Source organism: Phodopus roborovskii, unplaced genomic scaffold, assembly GCF_943737965.1.
Source record: "Phodopus roborovskii unplaced genomic scaffold, PHOROB, whole genome shotgun sequence".
NCBI classification, from domain to species: Eukaryota; Metazoa; Chordata; class Mammalia; order Rodentia; family Cricetidae; genus Phodopus; species Phodopus roborovskii.
This window is the reverse complement of record NW_026126211.1, coordinates 40,611-53,828: the sequence shown is the minus strand read 5'-3', so window position 1 is coordinate 53,828 and position 13,218 is coordinate 40,611. Positions and strand designations below refer to the sequence as shown.

Sequence of the window (13,218 nt, the reverse complement as noted above, 5' to 3'; positions counted from 1 at the left end):
TCATGGTGCTTTGTAATGGCAATAGAAAGTAACCAAGATGCCATGGAATTGATGGGCAGATGCAGTAGTGCATGTCTGTGATCTCATTGTACCTTATGGCAAGAATCTTTAGAAGTCCATGGGCCAGGTAGACTGGGATAAACATTGGAGAATAACAAAGTAAGAGGCAAAGTTCCTCATTCAAGGTTTTCCTCTCACCTCCACATATGCATCATTGCATTCTAATGCATAGATACATTCACACACATAAATGCATACACACAGAAATGATGGATGTTGTCAAAGGAGTGATGTTCGAGGTTATCCTCTGACCTCCACTTGCATATACACAATACATCCATTTGTACACACATGAGCATGTACACACACACACACACACACACACACACACAGCAAACAAAACCAATAAAGATATGGAGTTGTAGACTGAACAAAGGAAAGCTAAAACTGCTTTACTTGATCCTGAGTAGGATAGGATTCTAGATATCAGGAATTACTGCCTGTAAGTTCTGTTGGTTTTAAGTAGTAGATTTTAAAAATGTATTCTCTGGACCTGTAATATCAGTGTTACCTTGGAGTTCATTAGAAATATAAAATCAGCCAGGTGGTGATGCCACAAGATTTTATACCTCATACTTGGGAGGCAGAGGCAGGTCGATCTCTGAGTTTGAGGGCAGCCTCGTCTTCAGAGTGATTTCCAAAACATCCATGACTACTCAGAGAAGCCCTGTCTTGAAAAACCAAAAATAAACAAGCAAACAAACAAAAAAACAAATAAACAAACAAAAACAAAAAACAAGTATAAGTGTAAAATCATAATCTTGGACTTACTAAATCAGATACTCTGAAAGGACCGGGCTATCTGTGCTTCAGTTCCTCTTAATGGTGATGCCCACTGAAGTTTCGATACCAATGGCTTGTATTAGAGCCTGATGTGAAGGGAAGCCTTGAGTGTGTGGTGACTTGGTTCTTCTCCAAGATTTCCAACTCCCTCATCTCTCACTAGGTGCCCCAGGAGCCTATATTCTTGGCCACAAAATAGAATTACAGAGCAAAGGAGAGGCTGAGAACAAAGTCATCTCCATTGTAAAAGCAAGACTGTATATAACCAGTTATGATTGAAGGATCATTTGGGAAATTCGGGCACTGGTGATTTTGGTCTAGGACTGGAAGGTCTAGTTATCTTACAAGGAAAGAAACTTAAGAAATTTTGCTGAGTATATGATGATCAGTTGAACAAAGTTCCAGAATTAGGTCCAGGTTCAAATTCTAATTTTTAGTAGCTAAATCTTGGATAAATTCTTAGAGTTTTTATTTTTATCTTTTCAACCTGCAGAGTAGGATTAATGGTCAAGAACAATATACTGGACACAGCACAAATGCTTACTAATCAACAGTACCATTATTGGGTCCTTGGCTATCTCAGGGTATGTAACCATGCATGGCCTTAGCCTAAGAAGGCTGAAATAGGAGATGGGGGGGGGAGAGAAAATATAACTAGAATTTTTATTGTAGGTGAAACTGAAGGTGGATTTTAATGGCTTCAATTTCAGACCAGGCTTTGCATTGAATTATTAAAATCGGGAAGTTATTTTCCTGAGTTTAAATATCACATTGGCAGATCCATTGTAATACTGTGCTATCAAAGAGCAATGCTAAAATTTAAATTATTTTAACTGTAACCTTGATAAGTGTAATCCTTATAAATTAATTCACTTATAAGTGAACATAATAAAATAATTACTTTCCATCAGAGTTATGTAGTGTCTGGCAGTTTTATAAAAATTTATTTTCTTCTGGACAAAGAGGTCCTTTGTGTTAAAAAGGAGTATTTCATGTTATTTGGTAACCTGTGATTTAGATTAATGAGTTACAAGTTTTTAATCCTCCTAAAATCATCCTTGCCCCTTTCACTTAAGCTGAAGCTAACCAACAATTATTACTTTTAAGATGGTCATGAAAAGTGAACAGAGAAGATCTTTCTGACAGTTACTTTCCTTATATGTAGGTAGGAGTTTTCTAGGGGAATGAGAAATATCAGTTCTTACTGTCTTTTCATTATGTTAAGCAGACTCAGTTAATCCTATGCTGAACTAGCTGCTTTAAATATGGGTGTCATGCCATTTGTGTAAAAATATGAGGCCTATTGGATCCATGGACCATGACTTGATTAACTTGAGTTTTATTTTATTTACTTATTTTTTTGATGGTCAAAAAAGTCAGTGGACTCTTTATTGCTTCTGGAATGTAGGGCTCAGGAGCTCTTGGTGGGATGGGTTTGTTTCCTCTTCACCACCACGGGCTTCTGGCTTTGCAGGATGGTTGTCATGTGCGGTACTTGTTCTTTCGGATCATGTGTCTGATGCTGCTGAGAGTGGCCCGAGCAGTCTTGTTGATGGTGGTCCTTACGTAAAATGTAGCTGGTTTTTGCTGACTGGACCTGTGTTTCCTGACCACCACGACCCCTTTGCTGTTGGCCTCAGGCTCCACTCCCACAGTCTTGCCCTGAATCAGTCCATTGTAGCGGAAGGAGTTGCGGCCCTTTAGATTATTGGGTTCTATGCTGAAGGTCTGCTTCTTCCTCTTGATCAGGAAACTGGAGCAGTTCCGAAAGACCATCCGAACGACCACAGACATGGCAGTGGCTTCTCTCCCTATGGCGGCTGGAGACAGAAAACGAGTTTTATTATTATTATTATTATTATTTTAAGGGAATACTATCAGACTTTGGGAGTTGATTCAGAGTCTTCATGTTTAACTGTGAAAAGCTTTAATACCCATGCTGTTGTGAATTAGAAAAATGAAAAAATAAATCAGAGCTGGTCATTCGCAGGAGGATCTCTGTGAGTTCAAGGACAGCCTGGTCTACAGAGCTAGTTCCAGGATAGGCTCCGAAGCAATACAGAGAAACCCTATCTCAAAAAACCAAAATAAACAAATTGACAGACAAATAAATAAAATAAATTGGTTTAGTAAATGAGCCAATGAGTCTAGAAAGCAGGCTTGGTTTGAAGTCTGCAGCCTAGAAAATCAACAAGGACTAAAACTAGTAAATTTAGAGGCAACATTCAGTCAAAGGATCATCTAAATGTGGCTTTTAAGCATCACCCAAAGAGAAATCAGGCCATGGTACTATACATACATACATACATACATACATACATACATACATACATATATATATACATATATATATATAGTCTAGAGAATATTATGTTCATTATGTATGTGTGGAAACTTCCAGTACAGATAGATTTTGGTGTTCCAAAGTTTTGAATTTTCCTGTTTTCTTTTTCCTCACTAGAATTAAGAAGGTATTCCCTTTGATTTCCAAAGGAAAAGTGTTGGCATAGTCTAAATGAAATTTCATAATTTACCCTAGTGAAGTTGATATGAAAGTTTTCAAGAGCAAATTAAGCAAATAGCTTCAACATTGACTTGTCTCTTAACCCAAAGATTCCTTTCTGGGTAAATACATGGAGCACAGGGAAATCTCAGACATCTCATAGGAGCAAAATAAAAAACAGAAATGAGTTACCCTGTGAAGTTCTTCATGGTGTCAGATCAGTACCAGAGTTTTTGGTACATTGTTACTCATGCACCTGAACCTTTGCGTGCACACATGGAAATTTTAAGACTATTCATTAGGCAGTTCCTAAATGTAACTAACTTGAAGTGACTCACCTTAACTGTCTGTAGCTCTTGTGAACTTCTGATTCACCAGTGTATTGTGATGTCTTCAGGAATCTCATCATCTTTTGAAATGTTCTTCTTAGTTCTACAATGCTCAACAAATTCTGTTTGAGTAGGAGGAGTAAATCAAGGAAACAGTGTTGGTGTTCTCTGGACTGCCAAGTTAAAAAGAGCAAAGTGAAGCATTTTTCCCCCAGTACTGTAAAGCACAGCACTGAAAATTGGTGATTAATCTAAAACAATTGGTAAAATCAAGCTATTATCCATGGAAACAGATGAGTGAAGTCTTGGATGATCGACTGGAATATGAACAAATTATGGTGCTGCTGTGGCCAGGATATTTCTGAGATGGATTAGTTCATCGATATTGCTTGAATTTGACTTTATCATGGAATATCTTGTTTTCTCCATCTATGGTTATTGAAAGTTTTGCTGGGTATAGTAGTATGGACTGGCATCTGTGGTCTCTTAGAGTCCGTAAGATATCTGCCCAGGCTCTTCTGCCTATTAGTTTCCATTGAAAAGTTGGGTATAATTCTGACAGGTCTGCCTTTATATGTCATTTGACCATTTTCATAGATTTGGTCTTAGTGTTCCAGATATTCTGGATGTTTGATGACTAGTTTTTAAAATTTGATTTTAGATTTAACATTTTCTTTGACTGAGCTATTGATTTCTCCTGCTTTGTCTCCAATGAATGAGCTTCTCTCTTCTATGTGTTGTAGTCTGGTAGTGAGGAATACCTCTGAGGTCTTTGACTTCTTAAATTTTCATTTCTGGTTTTATTTCAGTTTATGCTTTTCTTAGTGATCCTGTTTCTATCATTCCTTCCTTCCTTCCTTCCTTCCTTCCTTCCTTCCTTCCTTCCTTTTTTTTACACCGGGTTTCTTTGTGTAGCCCTGGCTGTCCTGGAACTATCTATCTCTGTAGACCAGGCTGGCCTTGAACTCATAGATCTGACTGCCTCTACCTCCCAAGTGCTGGGGTTCTTTGTTGAATTCTACTTGCCGGTCTTGAATTGTTTTTATTATTTCATTCAACTCTTTATGTTTTCACACACTTCATTAAGGGATTCATTCATATCCTCCTTAAGGCCCTTAAACATATTCATAATCAGCATTTTAAAATTTCTGTCTTGTACTTGAGCTATATTGCACTTCTCATAGAATTTCAGTTCATCACAAGATACCAGTAAGAAAATAAGAACTACAGAATGTGAGATATTTGTAGTCTTCAAAACGGAGTTGTGGAAACTATATGAGGATCTTCTATAAATCAAATGAAAAGGTTAAGTTATGCAAGTATGTGAAACAGATTTGAGTAAACATTCAACTTGGAGGTAAGGCTCAGTAGTAGAGTATTTGCTCAATATAAACAGATCTTCTGTTCAGTGAAAGACCACAAAACCAAACAAAAATATAAAACCAAAAAGTATAATACTGGTTGAGGGTAGTGGTAAGAAGGGAAGGACTATAGGGCTTCTGGGATTTTGGTAACATTTTTGCTTACTTCTCTGTGTTTCATTTGTGGAATTATTTCAAATTATGATCTGGACATTTTTATGTTGAATACATATTGCAATTTGATTGGAAATATTTCTATTTAGGAAAAAAATGCCTTGATGTCCAGGGTGAAGACCATAAGCAGAGCAGTTTTGCGATTACTACTGACCACAAGATAGTTTTTATCATCTAGCATTTCCTATGTTATGGAAGCAGAGGAAGTGTATAGGACTGAACTCTGCAAAGTGGCCAGAGTGGGTTGTTGGGCAAGAATCCAATGTGTATTTTGATAGCATCCACACCTGAAACAGGAGGAGGAAAGTAGAAACAGTTATTGAGGAAACATTAGGAAGATTGATAATGTTCCAATTTTGTATATGATTAACTTGGTCTGTCATCCAGAATAAGCAACCATTTTTTGTTGTTGTTTTGTTTTACATTTTTTTGAGAGATAGGCTCTCGCATGTCTGAGATTGTTATGTACCTGTGGATGGCCTTGATGTTTCCATCTTCCTATTCCCACCTCCTGAGTGCTGGAATAAGAGGCACGGGTTAGCATGCCCAATTTATTCAGTGCCAGTATCAAACCTAGGACTTCTTCCATGCTAGTGTCCTACCAACTGAGCCACATCCATAGCCCGGCCACCACTGACTTTATCATGTGCTAAGGTTCTGAGCTAGAAATTCTCAGTGCATTAAAGTTTGAAAATCATCACCAAACCCTGGGGCATGTAGTATCACCAAAATTTGCAGATGAAAAAGCCAAAACTTTGAGAGATAAAATAACTTGTCTCCATTTTAGCTAGGAGCTGTCAGTAAATTGAAACTGGAACTCATCTCTGCGTGATTTGGAAACCAACAATCTTGATTTTTTTTCTTTCTTTCATTTTTCTTTTCATTGGAGAATCTTGTTCTTCAGTCCAAACTGACTTGAAACTTATACGACTCCTCCTGCCGTAGCCTTGCTATGGCTGGGGTAACAAGTATGAGCTACCACTCCTGGCTATCGTAGCTTTTTAAAACCAGTTTTATTTGAGCTTAGTGAGGAGAAAACTACTTACGATGGACCATGTGCAGTCTTTTTGTTTTGTTTTATTCTGTTTTTTTTTTTTCTTTTCAAGACAGGGTTTTTCTGTGTAGCTGTGTCTGTCCTGGAATTCACTTTGTAGACCAGGCTGGCCTTGAACTCACAGAGATCTGTCTGCTTCCTGAGTGCTTGGATTAAAGGCTTTCACTGGCATATAGTAAATCGGGTAGCTTACTATATGCAGTTTTAAGACACTTTGAGGAGAACAATTTCTCCAGCCAGTTTTGAAGTTTGAGGTAGCCTGTTATAAGATTTTTTTTTTTTTTTTTTTTTTTTTTTTTTGGAAATAGCATTATTTTTTTTCCTTTCTATAAGGATTGAAACCCCTCCACTAAACAACACTGGCTATGCTGGGAAAGGCCTGCATTGGTGACCTATGAGACCTTTCCACGTTTTGGAGACATTTTAATACCTTGAATAATTGCCTGTGATAGGCAGGCAGGTACTATTTTATGCTTATTAATGACTCTCCAGGCTTGATATTATTTCTCTCCTCACTAATTCACATGCAGAGGTAAAGAAAATGGTACTGGGGACTGATTGCCACAACACTATCTGCATAGCAATGCTTTTCTGCTTGCTTTGTTACAGGGAGAAAGGGGAGAGGAGAAGGGAAAGGATGTGACAGCTAAATCTGTTTGAAAAGCCAAGTTCTGGTACAGAAAGCAGAACTTTGTCCAGTGTAAGTTATTGATATTTGTGCTTGGTTAGGATTTTAGGGTTGACTTGTTCTACACATGTGTGTCCTCTTCTTACTGTGATATACAGTCTGCATTGGAAACACACACAGGTAAATATTAAAGACCAGCGCTTCCATTTGCTCCCGTGACTTGTTTCTTGATCCTTCAGGCACTCGTGTCTGCAGCCTGTAAATTGTTTGAAACACTAGAACATCCTCAAGAACAGGTGGTGGTTTGAAAGAAAGTGCCCCCAAAGAGAGTGGCGCTATTAAGAAGTGTGGTCTTGTCAGAAGAAATGTGTCACTGTGGGAGCAAGACTTCAAAATTTCCTATGTTCAGGATATGGCCCAGCTCAGTGTTTAGTGTACTTCCTGTGCTTACAAGATGTAGCACTCTTGTTCCTCCAGCACTAAGTCGGTCTGCATGCCACCATACTCCCCATCATGGTGATAATGGACTGAATCTCTGAAACTATAAGAGAGTTACCCCAATTAAATATTTTCTTTATAAGAGTTGCCATGGTCATGGTGTCTCTTCACAGCAGTGAAAATCTTAAGCAAGACAGAACCCTAAATGAAATTTGGATTATTTTCTTCTGAATGTGTCTTTCCAGTAGTCTTATGACTGTAACCTATATAAGCAATGTGACAGAAAGATATATGAGATGGATTGAATGGAATATGTATGGATGTGGTTTGAGAAACAAACAAACAAACAAACAAACAAAAACAAACCTCCTTTATTTCTGGAGCAAGTTATCCAACTTTTCTTGCTGTGTTGATATACAAGATGCCCCAAAGAAATATTTGACTATGTTCACTTTCAACCAGAATTGAGTTTGCTAGAATCTATCTAGTGTCATGGACTTGCTTTATGTACAGGTGCTCATGAAAACAAAAGCCAAGCGGGCCTGGAGAGATTGCTCAGCTGTGAAGAATGCTTGGTGCTCTTGCAGAGGACCCAAGTTTAGTTCCCAGCACTCACACTGAGCTGCTCACAACTGCCTGTAACTTTAGCTCCAGGGGATCTGACGCCTTCTTCTGGCCTTTGTTGGCACTTGCAAACAAGTACACACACACACACACACACACACACACACACACACAGGGAAAAAAATCTCATAAGAACAAAATCCTGGGCGTGATCTTTGAATTGCAGTGTTTGAAATGTGGAACTTGTAGTTTAGAAGTCAGTTCTTCTGGGAAGTGTGTGTGTGTGTTTGTGTGTGTCTGTGTTTATTAAATTGAGTAGCATTGTACAGTGTGCCTTGAAGCTCTTCAGAGAGCTATAGGAACTTCTTTTCCACTGATTTTGGAGACTATAAAGTGTGTTTCCTGTCAGCAGCAGTTTTACATAGTGGAAACAGGCAGTGCCAAAGGGACTACAGTCACCATAGGGATTCATCAACTTGCCTTCACGATTGCACTCTCAAGCCAATTCAAAGTTGTCTTTCCCTTAGAAGAAGTTTGTTTCCACTGAGTCCGGGCTTTCTTCTTCCCTTATTTGAAAGACAACAACAATTTTTTTTTTGCATTCAAATAATCCTATAATGATTTTATAAATAGAAAATAATAATAATTTTTCAAAGAGGTATGGCAAACAGTTTTTTACATGGCCCGACTTACATGTCCAGGACTTTACATGTATGAATGGGCACATTTTCAGGCAATATAGGAAAACTTTCCAACCCTGATTCTTGATTTCCTGTTGCAACATTTTTTTTCATGTACGTGTTACATTTCTGCAACACTGAATAAAACTTGTAATAGGAAATGTTTTTCCGGGTGACCTCCCTGAGAGACTGAGTTATGAAAGAAATCCTAAGAAACTTGACCCAGATGAGATTACTTCCATTGAGAATATTGCGAAGGACAGAGACAACAGACTGAATTATTTCTGGTTCTTTAATAAATGGCAGAGGAAATTAATCTCCAGCAAGTCCAGTCTCATATGGAAGGTGAACTTTGCTTTTCTTTTGAGTTAGAAGACCCTTGTATAAAATAGTTTGTTTTTTGTTTCGTTTGGTTCTGTTTTTGGATCTTAAGGAGCTGGGAATCTCTCCTACTGTCTGCATGCCTTGTATTTTCCAGAGTTGTCTGTCTTTGTATCTAATTTTCTGGAGCCTGACCTTCAATTTGACATCATATATGGACAGATACTAATGAATATTATTTTCATCTTCCTAGCACTTCTGGAGAAATCAGTCAGTCGAAGGCGGGACATTGAAGCTGTTCAGAAAGCCAAAATCCTTTATTCATCCTGTATGAATGAGAGTGAGTAATAAAGAAAATAAATATTTATGGTCCTTATACTTCAGAATTCTATTAATGTTTAAAGGTATTGTTAAGGAAAAGAGAACTAAAATTCTATTAATGCTTAAAGGTGTTGTTTAGGCAAATAAAGAATTCTCAAAGACTGGATTTTGATACGTTTCCTTAGTCAATCTGTGGTTGTTGTAGTGGAAAAACAATCTTTTAAAGACATTTTAATTTTATTATTTATGTTTATAATTATTGGGGGTGTATGTGCACATGAGTGCATGAGTACAGGTGATCAGGTGAGGTTGTAAGATCCCCTGGAGCTGGAGAGTCATGCTGTTGTGTACTGCCCAATGTGAGTGTTGAGAACTGAACTCAAGTCCGATGCAAAAACAGTGTGTGTTCTTAACAACTGAGGTATCTCCCCAGCTCCAAGAAAATAATCTTATTTCTGCGACTGGATTGTTTGGGTATCAGTTCCTTTGTAAGAAATTTGGATGTGGCACCTGGGAAAACCCCATTTTGTTTGGTACAAAAATCAGACTTCATATCTAGTTCAGTCTGGCTCAAGAAAAATCTTGAGAGGGCATATACTCAGGAGAGTTATGTTCTCTAGAAACCGCTGGAACCTAGTGACACTTAGATTTCAGGCATACCAGGCTCCTAACTAGTATTCTTGTTGGGAGACAAAGGCCTCAAGGTGATCTTTCAAGGCCATTCCAGAATTGAAGCAAGTGCTTCCAGAAAGTGTGTTAGTTGATTTAGGATTTGGAGATGCCGTTTAACACATATTCACCAGGTCATCCTGATCTTAACTGAACCATATTGTTAATTAGGGTTATTTCTTGATGTCAATAATAAGTACCACTGGCTTAAATGGATACATTGGCTGGGGTCTGTGCAGTAAGTCTGTCTTCATTATAGAGAGCATCCAGCAGGTTCACTGAAGTGCATGATAGGTAGTTCTGCTCATATAGTTATTCTCAATCCACTCTACTCCTCTCACCCTCTCCTTAACAGCTGAGGTTTCAAGTGGCGGGCTTTATGGGAATTTTCCCTTGAGAAGGTACATTTGCATTCTAGCTTGGTGACCCAGTTTGCAATTCATTTTCAGTGTTTTGAGTCAAGGTCTTGTGGAGCCCAGGTTGGCTTTGAGAAGTCACTGTGCAGTTGAGGCTGAGAATTTCTGTATCTTCCTCCCAAGTTCAGGACTTAGAGGCATGGACCATCACACTTGACTGCTAGATTACAATTCTAATCTGCCCTTTGTATTCACTCCCTTTCAGAAGCAATTGAAAAAGCAGATGCCAAGCCACTTCTCCACATCTTGCGGCATTCACCTTTTCGCTGGCCTGTGCTTGAAGCTAATATTGGTCCTGAAGGGGTTTGGTCGGAGAGAAAATTCAGTCTACTGCAAACGCTTGCAACATTCCGTGGTCAATACAGCAATTCTGTGTTCATCCGTTTGTATGTGTCCCCTGATGACAAGTCATCCAACGAACATATTTTGAAGGTACAGTCAGGCTGTTCATTCATTCTGAGATTAGCTCTTTAGGGTGTCTTTTCCTTTTCTTTTTATATATAGGGTCTCAGGTACCCTGGAATGGTCTCAGACTTGCTGTGTACCTCAGGATGACTTTGAACTCCTGTGCCCTGTCTCCATCTCCTAAGTGCTGAAATTACAGGTGTGGATCACCATACCATGTTTATGCATTGTTGGAGACTACACTTCATGAATGCTAGGAAATCACTCTGCAAAATGTGCTACAATCCCCAGTTTGGGTGCTTTCCTAAAGAAAGGGATTCATGCTGACTTAATGAAATGATAAGGTAAATAAAAATTCAGCTGAGATTTAGGATCTAGAATTATGCTCTGCTCCAAGATTTTTAGAATGTAGACCATTAGCAGAAATTTCAGCCTTTCAGGAACCCTGTGAGTGGGTTTCAAGTGATCCATGCTCTCACTCTCAGATGGCTTCTCTACGCATGGGAATTCCAGCTGGGAGAGGTCTCTGCATCTTCTGTGATGATGGAAGACTTTCTGAACTCTGCTCTTTCCCTCACCTCCTCATTCCTCTGACAGAAGGGACAACACATGCCAGATTCCTTGTTCCCCTTTTTTTGGAACAACTTGAGTGCACGCCTACATCCCCATTGTCAAGTTCAATCTGAATCTGTCCTCCTCCCTTTCAAAAGCTAAAGCAGAACATATTCTAAGCACATTTTCTTCTTTGAGAATGAGCATAAAGTCAGGGAGCAGTTGGATGTGCCTTGAGGTGGATTGCATTGGTGAAATTATGAGGTTGTCAGAAAGTTTCAGACCACAAAAGATTCATCAATGAAAGAGGGTTGTGGGAATTCAAATAACATTTCCCAAGTCATTTTATGCATTCACCCTGCTGTGTTTTTCTTCTTCCATACAAGAATAATAATGATGCTATTGAACATTGATTTCTACACTAATCTGCCCTTCATCACAGCAGAATATATTAATGATCTGTCAATATAAAAACTGCAGGACTATAAAACCATTTAGTGTATTTCTTTATCCAACATAAGCCACTTCTCCAAAAATCAAAACAATGGAGCTTCTCTTTTGAGTTAAGTAAGAGGTGGGACAATGTGTTTTCTATAAAGGGACAGATGGTGTATATTTGAGGTTTTGCCAGCCACCTGCTCTCTATTTCAGCTATTGAGCTTTGCCATTGTACCTGGGAAAGCAGCTTTAGATGAAGAATGGGGATAACTATGTGACGAGGTAGCCTGACCTCTAACAGTAGACAGTGATAGGTGTCAAGAAAAACCTTTGGTTGTTGAAAGAATTCTTACTCAGAAGGAAATTTTTAGTTCCAGGGACAGCTGTGTGTCTGTGTTGTCTGATGAAGTAGCAATATTAGGTATTGAGCTATCTTGTGATACTATTATGTGATACACAATGATGGTTGCAGTCCAATCAGCCCCTGTTCTATGTGGATAGAGTACTCAATTTTTTAAAGCCAGATTTTAAGGCTGTTAGTCTCAATTACAGAACTATTATGATATTCTTCCAATTACTTTAGATGGTATTTTAAAGTAAGAAAGAGACTGCCATTCAAAAGTAATTTACACCCTTCATGAAGTGGGAGATGGTTTTGATTCACACAATGGTGCATCATTGCAAATGGTAATGATTTTATTTTTCACCCATTTCTGGACCTAGACAAATAGTTGACCTATTTCTTTCATATTTTGTCATGAAGAAAACTACCAACTAAAATGAAATTAACAATAAACACCTATGCATTTATGAGCCCAACTTTGTGCCATTTTTACCTAATTTAAACCTCTCCTTTTTGGAGGCTGGAACATTTTATAGCATATCTAAAATGTATCTTTTCACTGTGAATACTTCATTGTCTGAGATACTGTGAAGGACTCTTACCACAACCAAAATGTAATCATAATTCCATACTCAATATCTAATGGAAATTAGTTTTCAATTTTCCTGATTATATCAAACAATTTTTTGTAATGGTGAGGAAAAATTCCAGGGCCTCATGAATGCTAAGCAAGTGTTCTTCTGTCAAGCTACACCTTCAGCCCCTCAAATATGTCCTTAATAAACCCCAACAAGAAAGAGCTGCATTTTGATTGAGGCTAAAATTGAGAAACAATCACATGGGCATTTTCTAAGTCAGATTTAGTCTACAATAGTCACCATCTTCTTTTTGTTTTTCTTTAAACCAAATTTATTTGCCAAAGAGACTGGATTGTTTCTCCTATATTTTCTCCACAATATGGATTTGATTGATTTCAGGTTAAATGAACAGCCAGTGAGACAAAGTTCTCACTTATAGGAGAACCACAGCTTGAAAATTCAGGAGAGGAACTTGAGAGATGCTCAGTAGTTAAGAGAACCTGATCCTTTTGCAGAAGATTTGAGTTTGTTTCTCAACACCAATGTCAGGTGGCTCATAACTGCATGTAACTCCAGATTTAGATGCTTTCTCTGGTTTCTG

General features: G+C 38.3%; 1 protein-coding gene and 1 pseudogene across 1 annotated transcript in view; one reads left to right on the top strand and one right to left on the bottom strand.

Annotated features, from left to right (window-relative positions):
• The window catches only part of Phex (phosphate regulating endopeptidase X-linked), a gene marked incomplete at its 3' end in the record, with an annotated part of 70,465 nt that overhangs the window by 31,613 nt on the left and 25,634 nt on the right, over positions 1 to 13,218 (top strand). Inside the window, exons 4-5 of the mRNA XM_051179616.1 lie at positions 9,149 to 9,235; positions 10,507 to 10,733. Coding sequence (XP_051035573.1) covers positions 9,149 to 9,235; positions 10,507 to 10,733 — 314 coding nt within the window. The remainder of the gene's footprint in view (positions 1 to 9,148; positions 9,236 to 10,506; positions 10,734 to 13,218) is intronic.
• LOC127218610 (60S ribosomal protein L28-like) lies at positions 2,255 to 2,637 on the bottom strand (annotated as a pseudogene).